The sequence below is a fragment of the Drosophila eugracilis genome, unplaced genomic scaffold (genome assembly GCF_018153835.1).
Source record: "Drosophila eugracilis isolate 14026-0451.02 unplaced genomic scaffold, ASM1815383v1 contig_670, whole genome shotgun sequence".
NCBI classification, from domain to species: Eukaryota; Metazoa; Arthropoda; class Insecta; order Diptera; family Drosophilidae; genus Drosophila; species Drosophila eugracilis.
The window spans coordinates 361,379-377,318 of record NW_024573558.1 but is presented as its reverse complement, the minus strand read 5'-3'; the positions used below and the strand labels follow the sequence as shown (position 1 = coordinate 377,318).

The 15,940-nt window shown below is 42.1% G+C and overlaps 2 protein-coding genes across 4 annotated transcripts in view; one reads left to right on the top strand and one right to left on the bottom strand.

Moving 5' to 3' along the window:
* LOC108104230 (5-hydroxytryptamine receptor 1) overlaps positions 1–6,694 on the bottom strand; it is a 50,202-nt gene extending 43,508 nt beyond the window's left edge. For all 3 annotated transcript variants that reach the window (XM_017210181.2, XM_041819404.1, XM_017210180.2), the window contains exon 1: positions 6,010–6,694. The gene's annotated coding sequence lies outside the window, so the exon portion shown is untranslated. The remainder of the gene's footprint in view (positions 1–6,009) is intronic.
* Positions 6,695–9,597: 2,903 nt separating this feature from the next.
* Positions 9,598–11,021, top strand: LOC108104212. The gene is made up of 4 exons (XM_017210155.1): positions 9,598–9,621; positions 10,431–10,580; positions 10,645–10,812; positions 10,866–11,021. Exons 1-4 carry the CDS (start codon positions 9,598–9,600, stop codon positions 11,019–11,021), a joined length of 498 nt encoding a protein of 165 aa, XP_017065644.1.
* The last annotated feature ends 4,919 nt before the right edge of the window (positions 11,022–15,940 follow it).

The window sequence follows — 15,940 nt, the reverse complement described above, 5'->3', positions numbered from 1 at the left end:
ATTTATTTACACAGCCGCATGTGCATGAGCGGGGGTGTTTATTTTGGGCTGGATGGTCAGCAGAGATAGAGGCGTTAGTCACCCACAGATGGTGACAAAGAGGCGGTGCTTTTCCACAACTGGAACTGGAGAAATCAGTACTATTTCGGATTTTTAACCTATTCTAGTTGGGGAATACCGCCTATATACATCCATGACTCGCTAGGCGTTGGGTGGTTTTAAGCGCCCTTAAATATCATAATTGTGAGTACTTTTACTTACTCTTTACATATATTGTTTACGTTTAAACGAGATTATTTATACATAAATATATATACCTTAATAAAGCAGTTAACTAGATAACAACCGCTGGGAAACTTTTTCTATTATGACGGTGAGTTAGGAAAGTAACTACGGCCCTGTTTAATATCATGAATAATATTTAAGATAAAAGTAGTTAAAAGATAAAAGCTATAACTTTGCGTAATGACGACACCAATTAGCAAGGCACTTGAACTTTGGCCAAGAAAAAGCATGGTGAAATGGCCAAGAACTGTTAGCTTGTTAACTGAATTATTTCCTGTTCTTAGAGGGAAACCTTACTGGACATTCAACAGTCATCTGCTGATCGATTGAATGCGAACTCTGCTTGCCCCCCGTTATTAATTAACTGAGCCAATTAGTTTGGCGTTGCATTAGCGGGGATTACGCATACGCCAAGTGCGCGAAACGGAATGGAACCGAGCTTAATCGCATTGTTTTGGGATATCTCGCAGCTGGCACTCGCATTCTCACCGCAGATATTACTATTGCTGCCATTTCCCCGGAAAACGGCTGCAGTTCGGCATCTCCCTCGCCGCATCTCGATGATTGTGGCATAACCGTAACGAGGGCTGCTCTGCAAATTGTGTGCTCAAGTGGTCAGAGTTGGAAGAGCAAAGCTTTTAATTGCCTGCCGCGCTTGATTACCTTCTTGTTTACTGGCCAGAGCTGGCAGTTTATAATATTATTAAACAATATAAGAGCGGGTAAATAGCAGTTTGTACACAGCTTGCACTACACAAGGAGAAATTTCTATTAGAGGTAGGAAAGTATAATCAACAGGTAAATGGCCACTCAAGTTCAGTAATTTCTAAGTTTAATAGGTATACTTTTCCCTATTAATACTTTAATTATTGCTATATGTAACACACTTCTACCTGAACAAACAGAAAACTTAAAGTAGATCTTGGCAGTAATTATGCCCAGCCACGAGGGACTTTGCATCTGGCGCTCCACCTCGCAGTGCAGCGTCTAATTGCATGCCAAAGTCGATTACAATTCAATTAGCACACGTTGCGAACTCTTTGCAATGGCAAATTGTCTGGCTAACACACAATCAGGTAGTACAAGATGTCTACAATTAGCTGTTCTGGCGGAACGGAATGAGCTCGGCTGGCTTGTATGCAATTAGCCATCAAAAGCGTGGTGGGCAAACACTCGCGGCTGTCTTGCCAGACATCGGCGGTGATTAATGGGTCTGCGGGGCATGCCCCAGCTAGAATCGAACTGGATTGGGCACCCCATAATGCACCCTCGAGACAGAAGAACAAGGACCCACTTGAAGGACCTCGAGGGCCTGCACTTAACCCAAACATGTTTTCGGTTTTCGTCCCTCTGCTTTATGTTCTCTGCTCTCTGCCTTCTGCCGTCTGCCGTCTGCCTAATGCCTAATCAAAACATAAACAATCCTGCCCAGAAAGGTGGTCCGCAATTTAATTAATGAAAAGCCAAAACACTTGAGCATCTCTTTGGGTCGGAGGACGCTGCCCTGATTTATGCTGAATGACTTCTGCGGCGTCAGGGCTTGAGTTCTGGCCCCACTCAAGTGTGTACAATTTGGCTAATAAAAGATAATGTGTCTGACTTGGAGATGTGACAGCCCAGGTCGAGTCCTTCGAACGAACCGTTAACTATCAGCAGGGACGAAAGAGGTTCATTGTGTAGGCAAAGGTACAGTGGAGTCATTCAATGAACGTTCTTAAACAAAGGCAAAAAGGTAAATACAGGTATTTCTTTAAAGTTTTTTTAATTTTTAAAGAAATCAAATTAAAATTGAGATACGATTTTTCCACTTCACTTCCTTTAATCTTTGTTTAGCATCTCCGTATTTATTTAGACCGTATACACCATGACTAGTCAACTTTCGACGACTTGCTAATCTTGGCCGCCACTCACGTGTCCATCTCTAATCAATTTGTATATCCGCCGAAGGTCGCTTTCATGGCTTTAATTACTGGTCATTAATCATAATTGAAAAGAGAGGCGTGCGGACAGTGTTTCTGCTTTCCTTGGCAAGGCCAAAGTTCTGTTCTGTTTCTGACCGCTGCGTATGCCAATTTTCCCGGAAAACTTTCAAAAGCTGTCTGGGCAGGGGAAATCGAAAGTCTGCCAGCGGCAGGCCGCAGATGATCCAGTTGATTGGAGGCAGTCAGAGCAGTCAGGGCAGTCGGGGCAGCGATGAGCTTCGGGCTTAAATTCGCAATTATGTCGTTTTAATAAACAGGGCCCAACGAGCCGTAATTGCCCAGATGCCGTAGAGAATCCGGAGTGGAACTCCGTAGACCGTAACCAGAAGCTGTAACCGAGACCCCAAAGGAAACTCAAGGCGAAACGATTGAGCCGGCCCATCAATAATGTGCGTGACACAATGTTGCCAAAGGCTCTGGCTGCTCCTGCTTCTGCTCTTGCTCTTGCTGATGCCGGCCCACGCTGCGTATACGCAATGCGGCAGGAGATGGATGGCAGGATCAAATGGTATTTCCCAGCATGTTAAGTGGATTGTTTACGTCTCCGAGTGCGTGTGTCTGTATACTTACTACACCTACAAATATACCACCATATAGACATACCAAGAGCAAGCCAAGGTGGGGAACAAAACTTAATTGCAGGCATTAATTATGCGCAGAATTAAGATATATTGTGCACTGGAGTTAATGTCTGGTTAGGTTATTACTACTTACTTACAATTTGAATTAATTTTTTCGCATTCACGGGGCTTAATTAGTTTTTCATGAATTGGGCCCAGGCATCGATTATGTGTCAATAGTGAATTATATAGTGGGAAGTCGGTTGCACTGCTGTCCGGTCAAAATAAAGTCAGTAATTAATCTTCTTTCAACTGACCGCAGGCTGGGCAGCCAAAGTTGATTTTAATGAAATTATTCCCAACTGGCGCACTGACCTGAAAGCCAGTCCGGAATCCCCACTTTCGCTCCAATCCGATCTCAGCTGCCGGCATTTTGAATACATTAATGCATGTGAATTGCACGAAGCTAATTACGTTTTTAATTATTTTACGGCTTAAGGCAAACAAATCCATTGCCGCATTTTAATTTAAACGCAAACATCTGCATGGCCTTAAATGGGTTAAGGGATTTCGATGGAAGCCACTGATTAAGCCCCAATGAGAAAATAATTCGATAACCGGGTAAGCAGATAAACTATGCATATCATGTGAATCGCCCAACAGGACTCCCATACTCGGATATTACTGAAATAGCCAACTCTCTTGGATTGATTACAGTTTGTGGCAAATTGAAATCGAAATTGTTTTCTTCTGCAAAGCAGAACCGAGAATCGAGAGCCGAGAACCGAGATTATTTGCCAAGCCGGGCTGCTCCTCAATTATTGTGCCGTATTATTTATTTATGCAATTTTCCGAATGCGTTTCTTGCTGCAAACTGTTGCATCCCCATTGTTGCAGTCCGCTCATCTGGCAAATAAATGCAATTTGATGAATCAAAGGGTCTCAGTTCTCCGGGAAGGCGGGCGCAGGGGGGAAATTGAATTCTCATTGTGTGGCAAGGCCCGGGGCTTTGTGAAATTGACTTTCAAGTCGAGATTTCGCTTGGGTAAGTCTCGCATCATAAATCAACAGGGCTAAATTGGGACGGAAGGTGGATAATCAGGAAAAGGCTCTTTTTGCCCCCGCCCAGCCAAGGCCCGTCCCGCTTTAAATTTGACTTATCACGGACTGCAAATCCTTGAGATTTCTCATTAGCCGTGGCAACTAATTAACATAAGTAATTTGCTTAATGGCCACTCAAAGGCAACCGCCCTCCCCCCTGACTCTGTCTTTCAGCTCCTCAAACTCCCAGCAAGAATACCTGGGAGCCATGGTCGTTTATCAGGCCCACAAAAGAGGAGAAAGACAAACAAATAGAACAAACAAACAAGCAGGGAAGCCCAGAACAAACAAAAAAACATGCAGCGGAGAAATCCCGGGCTTACATGATGGATTTCCCAATGGCTGGCATGAACTAATATTTTGTAAATAAAAAGCTAGCCCCGCTCCGTCTTCTTTTGGCCGTTTTTTGTTCTTGGTACTGATAGCGTTTGGGGACGGAAATTAAATTTGGCCACGTTAATTGCCTCGATTAGAACTTTTTGGCCATTACGATAAGCGTGGGCAGCAGCTCCACAGACAATGGCACGAAATGACCAGCCCGGCTGACCCTCTCGCTTTTATATCGCTTTTATTAGCTAGACTATGGTTAATTATTAATTAATTTAAGCTTATTAACAACGTCGCCAAGGTGCGAAGCGGCGTTTGCGCACTGATCACTGGGCCAAAGGGATGAGCAGTAAACACTGACGCAATGTGGCAAGACAATGGTTTACTTTATATTTCCGCCATGCCTGGTGGCATTTTGAGCTCCATTGTTGCGGGTTGTCGCCTTTGATTTGAGCGTTCCGTTTGTTTTGCAGCTGCAACCCTGGCGTATGAGCAATGTTCCGGGCAGACAATGCAGATGCGGTGAATGTAGTCAAGCTGTCGACCGTATTACGCATACGCCCCATTGTGCTGGCCATTCTTTCTCGAGACTCAATTTACAATAGATGAAAGGAGAGCCGCCTCACTGCTCCGGCAGTCGGAAAACTGTGTCACTCCGACGTCTTCGCCGCCCAGTGCCTGATGCTTGATGCTTTAAGCCAACGCAGTGGCGAACACGTGTGGCCCATGTGGCCGTGACTCACTTTAAGTGACGGCGACTGTAATTAGTGTAAGTGCCCGCCCGAATTGTCCCGCCATCTTTTGGCAGCACTCTCGTTTCACTTTTCATGTTCAAGGATGCGCGCCGCGGCAGTTGTTGCGATTGCTAAGGAATAGTCCCACACACTCGCAAGGGTTGCTTGCAACTGGAGGCTACCCAGTTTGTTATTGTTTTTTCCCTATTTTAGTTACCTATTTAAATGTTTACCATCTCGCTTAGCCTTCAATTCGATACTTTGGTATTTAGGAATACTCAATTTAAGGAGCATTGATGCATTCCTTACCATAAGTTTCGGATTAAGATGAGTCAAAACAATCAGAATGGAAAAATTGATATACCCTCCTACTGGGTACTCGAATTATTCTTAAGAACTTGGCCCAGGACCAGTGAGCCACATCCACTGGCACGCTGAGTTTTATTCGGTTTCGGGCAATTAAGCCTGTTGTTTTGCAGTTAAGTGTAAATTTATACACAAAGCCGCACCCGCACGCTGGGTGCACATCTGTGCGAGGTAATTTGGCAACTTTAAAGATAAAACTGCTGCACATTCCCGAGGCGGTGGCAGAGCGGCAGCATCTGCGGCACGGCACATGGCTTGGAACACCCGTAGCCTAACAGAATTATCAAATCAAGCGGTTTGTGACTTTGTAATTTGATTAGCTATGCCCCCAGCTGAAGTGTTTGTGCTAGTCAGTGGCTGTTTTTTACGTTCGAGGGCCCTCGAAAGGGCGGTGGGAAAGCAGACACAACCACTTAGAGTAACTGGCAACTATTTATTTCCCCTTGGTCTAGGTCAATCATCCACAGTGGCCCAAGACGGGGCGGGTAGGCGGTCCAGTTAATGTTTGCCCGCCATAAATCTATATTTAAATCTCCGACTAACACTGGGCGATAACAAAGATCGCCGTCAGATTGGTGTTAAGGTGGCAAAAGTCGCGGGTTTACTCGACGCAGGGGTAAACAAATCCAGAACAATATTGGACTAGGGACTTACACTGGGTCAACGACTGGCGACACTCTCACTTTCTGTTGCTGGCGCTGTGGATCGGATCGGCTTTCTTCTCGAAGTCGTTTGCATAAATTGTGTGTTTCCAAAAGTCGTCGAACAGGTGGCAAGTGTCGGACAAATTACTTTAATAATAGCACTGCCGTTGGAAAACAGCCACGAAGAAACTGCACAAGTTTGTCCAAGATATTCTTTGTTTTGACTTTCGGCCTATTTACTCTTGAGCACTTTTTCCATTCATACTTATGTAGACACAGGCAGATACTGGCCGATATTTATTTTCGTTTCGCACACACTAATAGCATTGAATTTTTCATTGATTTCAAGTAGCACGAACAGATACAATTTCTTGCGTATTTTTGTGGGTATTTTCATTTGAATAATTCCTGAAAATATTTTCACTTATTTATTTATTTTGATCCGCAGAGGTTTGAATTATTTTTGGAATTCTGTGCTCGATTTTCCCCGTTTTTTGTGGTAATTTTCATATGAATAATTCCTGCAAATACTTTCAGCACTTCGTATTTATTTGGATTTGGTTTTGGATTATTTGAAATCTCTTGGAGGCTGTCAGGAACCCAGGAGCCGAATCGCGTAGAAACTGCGGAGCCCGACGATTGACTTCAAGACCCGTCCGTCCGCCTTTTCGGTAAAAGTTTAACTGGAAACGCGACCGCCGACCTCCGAGCAGCGATTGCCGAGCGGTACAGAGAGAGCCTCGTACCTGTGCGACCTTAACAGCATATCGGACAGTATATCCGACGTTCTACATGCCATAACAGTGCTCTCTCTCCGCACGCACACAGCTGCGCGTTGTTATCAGTGGCCGTTCTTTATCACTGTGTCAGTGGGTCTGCTCTCACTCTCTCCCACTCTGTGCAGGGCGGGGAAACTCAGCCAGAGGGAACGCGAGAGAGAGCTCTGTTGCCAGCAGAGGAAATCCAGGGGAAAGTCTCAGGCAAACACAGGGAATATCGCATGGGAGAGCGTGGTTCTAGAGCAGAACACGCGGAAAACGAAACACTCACCGGCGGGGAAAAATCAAGAAAGCCAACTGTATATTAAATATTTGCCATGGCTCGAGTAATGGCTAAATATTTGCAATATCGCACGGCGGGTTGCAGGCTATTTACTAAAAATTTACATATATTTACGTGTAATTAACTCAGTTCGTTTAAACACCTGCTGCTGGAGAAGTGAGTAACTTTAAGATGCCTTACTCACTGTTTACGGGGGATTAGCTTCCTACTATAACTTAACGAGGCATCGAAAACTATTCAGAAAATATGACAAATATATAAAAAATATTAAAGAAGTATTGGTTTTCCTACCTCTTAACAACAAATCTGTTAATCTTATTAATATTTTTCCCAAAATTAAGTATCTCTTTGCACTTAGTTAAAAACCGCAGAAGCATTTTCAATCGTATGACATATAGGGCATCTATAGAAGCTTAGTACCCACTGCATTGTTGGTAAGTATAGGCTTTTACTTTATTTGCAAAATTGTTTTAACATTTGTTTAAAATGGGAAAGGCAATACTGAGCAAATGCAATATTTGGAGGCATTGCATGTCTGAGAAGATAATTCTGTCATTTTCAGTTTCTATTTTATTTTGAAATACATTTTTGAGGAATTTGATTGGAGGACTTTCTGTAATTCCGTAACAGTTATATATATTTATTAACAGCTGCTTAAAACCTAACATCTTCAAATTCAAATTTGGCGCCCAAGCTGAAATGGTTCTGCAGAATTCAGCCAGGGGGAAGTCTGCAAAGTTAACAGCCTTAGTTAACAGTTGAAAACAGGACTTCATTTTTAACATCTGTCTGTAACTTCTTTCTACTTCTGAAATCGTTTCTTCGTATAAATCCAACATCTGACCAACTCAAAATTGATTCCAACTGCATCAATATTATCCAGCCAATAGCTTGGGATTCGAGTAAAAGTCAGAAATGTTCCGCTCGACAATCATCATAAGAGAAAACCGCGTATGTTTATGGAGAAGATAATAATCAGTAATCAAAACAAAATAAATTAAAGCTTTATAAGCGAACATTAGCTGTCGGGCGGGCAGAGACCATAAATCGAGAGGAGAGCCCCCAGCTAACCGAAATAAAATGGCAAAAATTATTATTATCTAAACAAAAGGGGAGCTCATGTGCCATCGCTCAAAAGCACTTTCCCACCGAGATTGTGAGGGGTGAAAGGGGGGGTAAAGAGGCTGCAGCTGCCCACCGCTGGGCACTCTTGTTTTTGGGTTTTCAAATTGAAAAACATGAAAAGAAATATTTCCAATCAATTGGCAAAGAGAAACGAATAAAAATTCACACACACAGAACAGACAAAAAACACCCAAACACACACAGCAGAAGGAGGCAACAGGAAAAATGTTGTTCATTCATTAAATACAAAAATTCATTAAACAGACGAGCGATCAGAAATATTACTGCTGTAGTCCATTCGAAAGTGGCTGGTGGCTGGTGGCTGGTGTCTGGTCGGTGTAAAAAAGGCAAAAATAAAAATAGTTGTTTACTTTCGGAACAGAAGCAACGACTACAACGCGAAAACACCGGGGTAACAAGCTCTCACGGCGCGATAAAATATGTTTTTTTAATGCAGGTCCGTGTTCAATAAAAGTGCCACAAATTCAAATAGAACATGCTGCAGGGAACTACGGGAATATATATTTTCCCAGTTCCGACTATTCGATGGTAGTTGGCTGTAAATTCAATCACGTTTCCCGCAAGTTGCTGGGAAAACCGTGTACTCCTTTATACCCAGCTTTTGAAATGCCAATAAAAGTGGGAAAGTGAGTCAAGCAAAACGAAAGGGAAAAGTTCGAACAGCTGCAGGAATTAAAAAGGAATTAATGTGTGAATTGCGAGAAAACTATATGGCCAATATAAAGTTACACGATGCCGAACAGCATTCATAACTAACGTCAGCTATTTATAGAATCAAGAACTATTATCTATCAGGAAAATATAAATCTTCCATGATCTAAACTCAATGATTGTGGTTAATGGAGCGGGGCCCAGAATCTAGATTGACAATCGAAAATATATCATTCAGTACTGCTAAGCACTCCGATGTGTCAGGATGTCTCTTAAGCTCAATAGTGCAGTCCGGTTGTTGGTTATTCTGTGTTTGGTCTGGGAGGTATCTCACTATTAGAACTCAATGTTTAATTATTATAAAACAAATTTCGTGATAGAACACTTCAAAGTTTGAGTGGACCAACCTTAAGTGCACTGCTGTGGATAAGAACTTCACGGCCTTTGAATACTGCCACATAAAACCCATAAATCGAACATACAAATATATTTCCTTCAAGGCGATACTTTTCCAGACTCCTGTGACGAAGATTAAGGTTTGTTAGAAATAACTCTCACACAGAAAATTAAAGTGTAACCACAGTCTTACTTGCAGATAAATTTCGCTGTTTTTAAGCGACTGAATGGCTATGTGCCGTTTCTATACAACGTGACAGTGGATTCGTGCCGCTTCCTTGAAAACCCCAATCGGCATCCGATTGCCAACTTCTTTTATCAAATTTTAAGGACTCACTCCAATATGAACCACTCTTGTCCCTACAATGTAAGTTTATGTTTAACAAATGATACGTTACTTTAATTCTGGCCTCTTAGCACGATCTTGTCTTAGATAAGTTGACAATCGCCGACATGACTCATCAGTTTACCAACGTCTTGCCGGTCCCTGAAGGTCACTACCTGGTGCAGACCAATTGGATGGCCTACGGCGTTCTTCGGGCAACAATTGGCTTTTATGGAAATATTTATTAAATGGAAGGCTTCTCGTACCGATATGTTAATCACTCTTTTTCCATAATTTAACCGTTTAACTTGAACACGACCTACGCCACCACAGATAAAAACATAAATTATTTAATAGAACAGAATTTATATTTTACATTCGAGCTGCGGATCTAAATGTTTGTCAGTCACGAATAATTAAAGGTTTTAAGTTCTCGGCTATTATACATAATCTTCCGTCTGCCACATATTGACCGATATTCAAAAAAGATAGTTTACCATAGTAACTAAATAGTTCGAATTTATATGTAAATGTTGCTGTTGAATAGTTCCGCCATTGAAGTCTATTATTCCTATAAATAAATAAATAATGTTACTATCACAAAAATAAATGCTTAAACTCTGTTCAATCAACCCTTAAATAATCGTTCAAATAATTGCTTAATTTCATCGGAAAATATTGCCCAAGCTTAAATCAGATCAGATTCAGTTGGTCCTTCAATGAACCAAGATGTGTTCGGAGCTCAAGAATTTCGTTAAATTGTTTTTAGTGCTGTGCTTGGTTTCAGAGGTACACCTCTATATTATGGTATTAATAAAAATTAATAAACAGTAATACTATTTCATTGATAGATCACATCGAAGTTTGAGTACACTAACATCAAATGCAATTGCACAGATCCAAGTTTCTGTATAATGGAACACTGCTACATAAAGTCCATAAATCGTACTTATAAATACATTTCCATAAAAGCGAAGTTATTGCAAGCTCCAGTGACCAAAGTAAAGGTTAGTTAATACCGAGTAATTAGCAAAGATATAATTATAATTACTATCTTTTTTGTAGTTAAACTTTGCGTTGTACAAACGCCTGAATGGATACTTACCGTTTCTTTACAACATAACAGTGGACTCCTGTCGCTTCCTGAAAAATACAAAATCAAATCTTATCGCGGATTTCTTTTACAGCCTTTTGAGGCCTTATTCCAATTTGAATCATACTTGTCCTTACGATGTAAGCCTGTAGCCAGAAACCCAAATTCTTTACTTATTTCGATCTTCTTCTAGCATGATCTCATCATTGACAAGTTACCCACCTCTTTCCTGAATAACCAATTAACTCACATTCTGCCACTTCCCGAAGGCCAATATATGTTGCGGACCAACTGGATCGCTTACGACATTCTTCGAGGGAAAATCGACTTTTATGGTAATCTTTCTTAAACTTCAGGAACACTGTAAAGGAAACATTAAATTCACGTTTTTAAATTGGTAAATGCACTTGCAATTAAAAACGCAAACTTCTTCAAGATGGCTTTCAGATAAGGAGATTATGGTGAAAATGTTCAGGAATATTTCGCCCCAGAAACAAAACCATAAACGCAAAGGCGCTGACCTTTACATATCATTGACCCTTTGAATAGGAGTCCGACATAGAGGCCGCCCAAGAAATGAAGTGAATTTATTGTTCAGCTAATAGCTGATGACTGCCAGATATTTCGCATTCAGAGTGCCCTAGGAAAAGTGTCGAGTAATTTGTGGAAATGGTCAAGGCAAAAAGCTAAAGTAGTGTGGGTTTCAGGCCATTTCCCGTGGCAGACCGCATTTATCACTTCTTGGCTCTTCGGTTTTTTTCGAACCAGTTGATAATGCCACGTCAATCGAGTAAGTTACTGGCGATGGGCTGTCAGTCGGCCTGCCATTCCCTCTTCACCTGCTTTACATTCCCGACTCCCCAATTATTATGAAACAATGATTGATCCGATAAAGAAAATCGGGAAAAATCAGGAATCGACGCCGAAGCGGAAGCTCTGACAGATAGAGACAAAGCAAATTCGCAACTCAACTGGAAAGGAATCATAAATAAAATATGCGCGCCAAGCAAACACATCAGCCAGCTCCCAATCGAATCCCAATCGGGATGTGAGGGGCGGTGGGAGTGGGCGGCGTGCTGAGCAGAATCCAATTTGATTTATGATAAATACACCATGATTTATGCCCTTTGTCCAGAGCCTAAGCCGCCGATACGCATCAGTTCAGCTGGCGACCGCAAAATCATCGCTTTTCACCGAGCGTTTTTCAATTTTTCATTTCGCTAAAACTCTTTTGGGTTTTCCATTCGAGATGCCCAGCATTTACTTTATTTGGGGAATATTCTCTAAAGGGAAATGGAGTTGTAAGTAGGTGGAATTTACTGAAAAATGATTCAATGATTTTGTATTGCTTTTAGCTTATAGCATTTCGCATTTCTTACTTCGACTGTTGTAAACCTTAAGATTGGTTTCATCTAAAAGAGGTACTAATGAATGGGTACCAGCCATTCGATCCTTCCACATGCACAGGCTCTCAACCGATGACTCTGTATCGAATTCATTGTTGATTCATTTCAATTCGCTTTATTTTTTCGTGCATATAAATTGGCTGCGTCATGAGTTTAAAATTTTGTTGCATACTTTTGCGGGTTTCAGTTTGCGTTTGTCCTGGTATATATTTGCATTCGAGTTTGCGGTTCGCCGTTTGTTTGTTGCTTATTTATTTAGTTGTAAGCGTATGCGAAACAAATATGAAGGTAAACTGCTTCGACGCCCGTTTCGTGTTCGTGGGCATGCCCGAAAATATGTAAAATGGCTTTGTGTGTGCCCAAGTTCGGGCCATATTTCTGAATGATAAATGTGCTGGCGGCTGGCAGGATGGCAAATTGTATTGATAATCGCTGCCAGAACTTTTGGCGCCTCTAAATCGCTAATGGTGCTCAAATTTATGCACGTATTTATGGTTCATGGTACTGGCCCACGCAGTTCAAAGTGTTTTCAGAAACCAATTTAATGTCTTCCAGTCCTCCACTGGCAAACTATCAGACAGTCACGCACTTCGCAAGCCAAAAGTAAAACAGAAACAAAATTCAATTAACTTCTGCCTTTGAGCAGGGCCCAAACGAGGGATATAGGATCCTGGATAACGGCGGCTTATAAATAGGTTCGGTGCCTGGCACTAGCTTAAAAACCACCTAATCCTCACCCTTATCACATCCTTCATTTCGTCCTAATTAAATGGACATTTCGACAGGTTGACATGTGTGAGCGTGTGGGTTTCCGGGGCATGGGTTAATCCCCTTCCAACGGTTTTAATTCGGTTCAAACCTGAGGGTCGCATCAAACTGACAATGTTAATTGAAACTGTGGAAATAAAAACTGGAAGAAAATCCGCCAAACCCCGAAAAAACTGCGCTGCAAACGCAAAAAGCTGACGGGCAATAAAAGCTCACTTTTACATTGCGTATACGCAACGTGTAACGCAGGCAACGGCGAAAATAAAACTTTATTGCTAATTTATTTGATTAAATTTCACGCCGTCGCTGCTGTCATCTCAAATGTATTTTTCGTTACACTTGTTTTGTTTGGACTGTCGTCGTCGGTGGGATCTTTGACATTCGCTGACACCGCTGTTTCAAGAACTGATTCCCTGCCAATTGATAAGAAAAACACTCGGGCGGCTGATTATCAGCCGGCCGAGATCAAAGCAGGTGTTTCTGTTAAAGATTTAAACTCCCGGGCCCAGGATGCCGTTGACCTGCCGTCAAAGCAATTCAATTAGAGCTCCGGCAGACAACGCGGCGTATGATTAACATTTGGCGCGCCGCTCAAAAGTATGCAAAGGCAGAAAGCGAAATGCAAATGTCAAGCGCACAGAGACAATAAATGAAAAATAAATGAACGGAATGCATAAATAAGGAGCATAAAAAGGCAAGTGCCAAATGTAAAAAGGTGTTATGACACCCACACACACCAGCACACACCCACACATGCAGGAGACAATTAAAGCAGGTGAAAAGGGAAAAATAGGATAGAAAGCACAAAAAGCCACGGGAGAAAGGAAAGAGGAGGGACCTCAAAGCCAGGTTGCTTGGCTAAAGCCATTGCGAATTTCCGCAACGCTGACATTTCCATTTAAATGCGTTACACACTCGCACTTTGAGGAAGAGCGCGCTCGGGAAATGGAAAAGTGGCGGGGTGGTAAAAGGAATAATGTCCGTAATTTGAATGACGCTTTTTATGCGCTCAACGTTCATTTGGCTGCCTTTGCAATTCCGCCGCCCGCCATAAAAAACTTTCACCCGGAGAAAGCAAACTTGGAGTTAAGCGGCACGTGGTAATATCCACCGAGTCTAGTTTCCCTCACAATTTTCCCTTACATTCCACCGTGACCAGCCGCATTTCGTGGGCGTGCTTCAAAAACTCAGGGCTGCGAAATTGCGAATCCAATAAAAATATATAAATACAACATGGAAGAAAAATCCAACTAATCACAAAGGGCGACAGATACACGCAGAAAAACTATTGCTTCAGATTTTATCAAAGAAAATCTTCAGAAAAAAGCCAAGTCTATTTTATGACAATAATATGTTAGTAACATTTTAACCAATTTCAAAAATAAATCAAAGATACATTCATTTAAACCTCTTAAAGAGGACATTCGCTTTTCAGAGTGTTCCAATTGACATTCCATTGAACCGCAAGAAAAATCGTCTGGCAATGAAACACTTTGCCAAGGCTAATGCGCTGCCAGCAACAATTTGATCGCCTTCAGTATATAACAAATATCGAGGCAATAAAAAACTGTAACTAAACAGGCAAAGAAAAATACAAATTGCAGCGACCACGGCCCAGATTGAATTTCCACGCATCAATTGCGGAAAAACCCAGTGGCAGAAAAGTAGCGGCAATAATGGGCCTCGTCAAAATGGCCAGCGGCATTAGAGATTGTGCGTACATGTGTGAGTGTGCGAGTGAGAGGTTTTGTGTGTGCGTGTGCGTAGGCTACAGCCAAATCGAATTGACATAAATTGAGGGTATTTATGGCCGCTGTAGATGGAAAAGCAGGCCTTAACTCTCGGCATTCCTACGATTGCCCGGCAATAATTTAATGCCCGAATTTGCATGCGCAAATCCGGCGAATTAAAGAGCCAAAATACATAAAATTCACAGCCTTCCTTTGGAACTAAGCCAGCTTGATTCGCTCTTCAAAATAATGACGAATTTCCCCGAATTAAAGCGCCATTTGCTGGCAGGTGTTCAAGTCTCATGCTGAGTTGCCTCTAATCAGCCGCTTAATTAGCCCGCAAATTGCTGACCAATTACAACTTGACTTTAACCAGTTTCCAGACAAACCAATTCTCACAAAAAAGGAAGATAATTGAATTGCGAAAAATCAACATTATTTGCGAGCAGCACCATCATTTTGTGGCTCAATTTTCCAGCCCAGAGATAGAGCCAAAATCATGAAATATGACACTCACATATGCATAGAATGGCGAGCAGATGTGTCTGTGGGCTCCACAACTCCTCTGGCAGCCTCGCCATCGAAGAGCTCGGAAAATGTCCCGCAAATCTAAATGAAAAATTCCAATTTAAATGTTGTTTGTCTAGCAGCGAGCAGCTGAAGCTCTCTTTATTAGCTAAGAATGGAGCGCACAACGAAAATGAGCTGGGAAAAAGCGGTTAACGGATGATAATCCAGCAGTCAATTAAGTGCTGTGCATGCAAGATGCATTAGTGGGATAAAACTGTTCAAAGACTATCATAATCAATATTAATTGAGTGACCTTTCCAGCGAACAGCTTGCCTTAATTAAAAGATACCCGAAGGGGTTGGACACGGATAGAAAACTGAACTGACACACAAATTGAAACTGCCGGCTGCATGCCAAATCAATTCGAATGCAATAAATAGTCGTTTATATTTACTTGCCAATGCAAGATGCAAATGGGAATGGCAGAGCAAGTGGAAGTGGAAATACTGCGTATACGACGTGTTGGCCCAGAAACCAGAAGAGCAGACTCGGCTGCCAAGTGACAAATCGGACTTCGTTCCCCTTCCAGCAGTAAAATTTGATTACTTTTGTGGCTGGAGCTCCATGTTTGCACAATGGCTTCGACTTGGGGCCGAATTCCAGGTAAACTGAGTGTCTTCCCCACTACTGTGTGCTTTGCGCTTTTGCAGCATTGTGCAAATAATAAAGGCCTCGCCTTAAAATTGCATTCATGGGACCTCGTCCAATATTTGCTTAGCTTTACTGCAAACCGAACTCTGCGCTCAAATCAAACGACAACGTATTTAATTAGTTTTGCAACGAAGGTCGTCCGG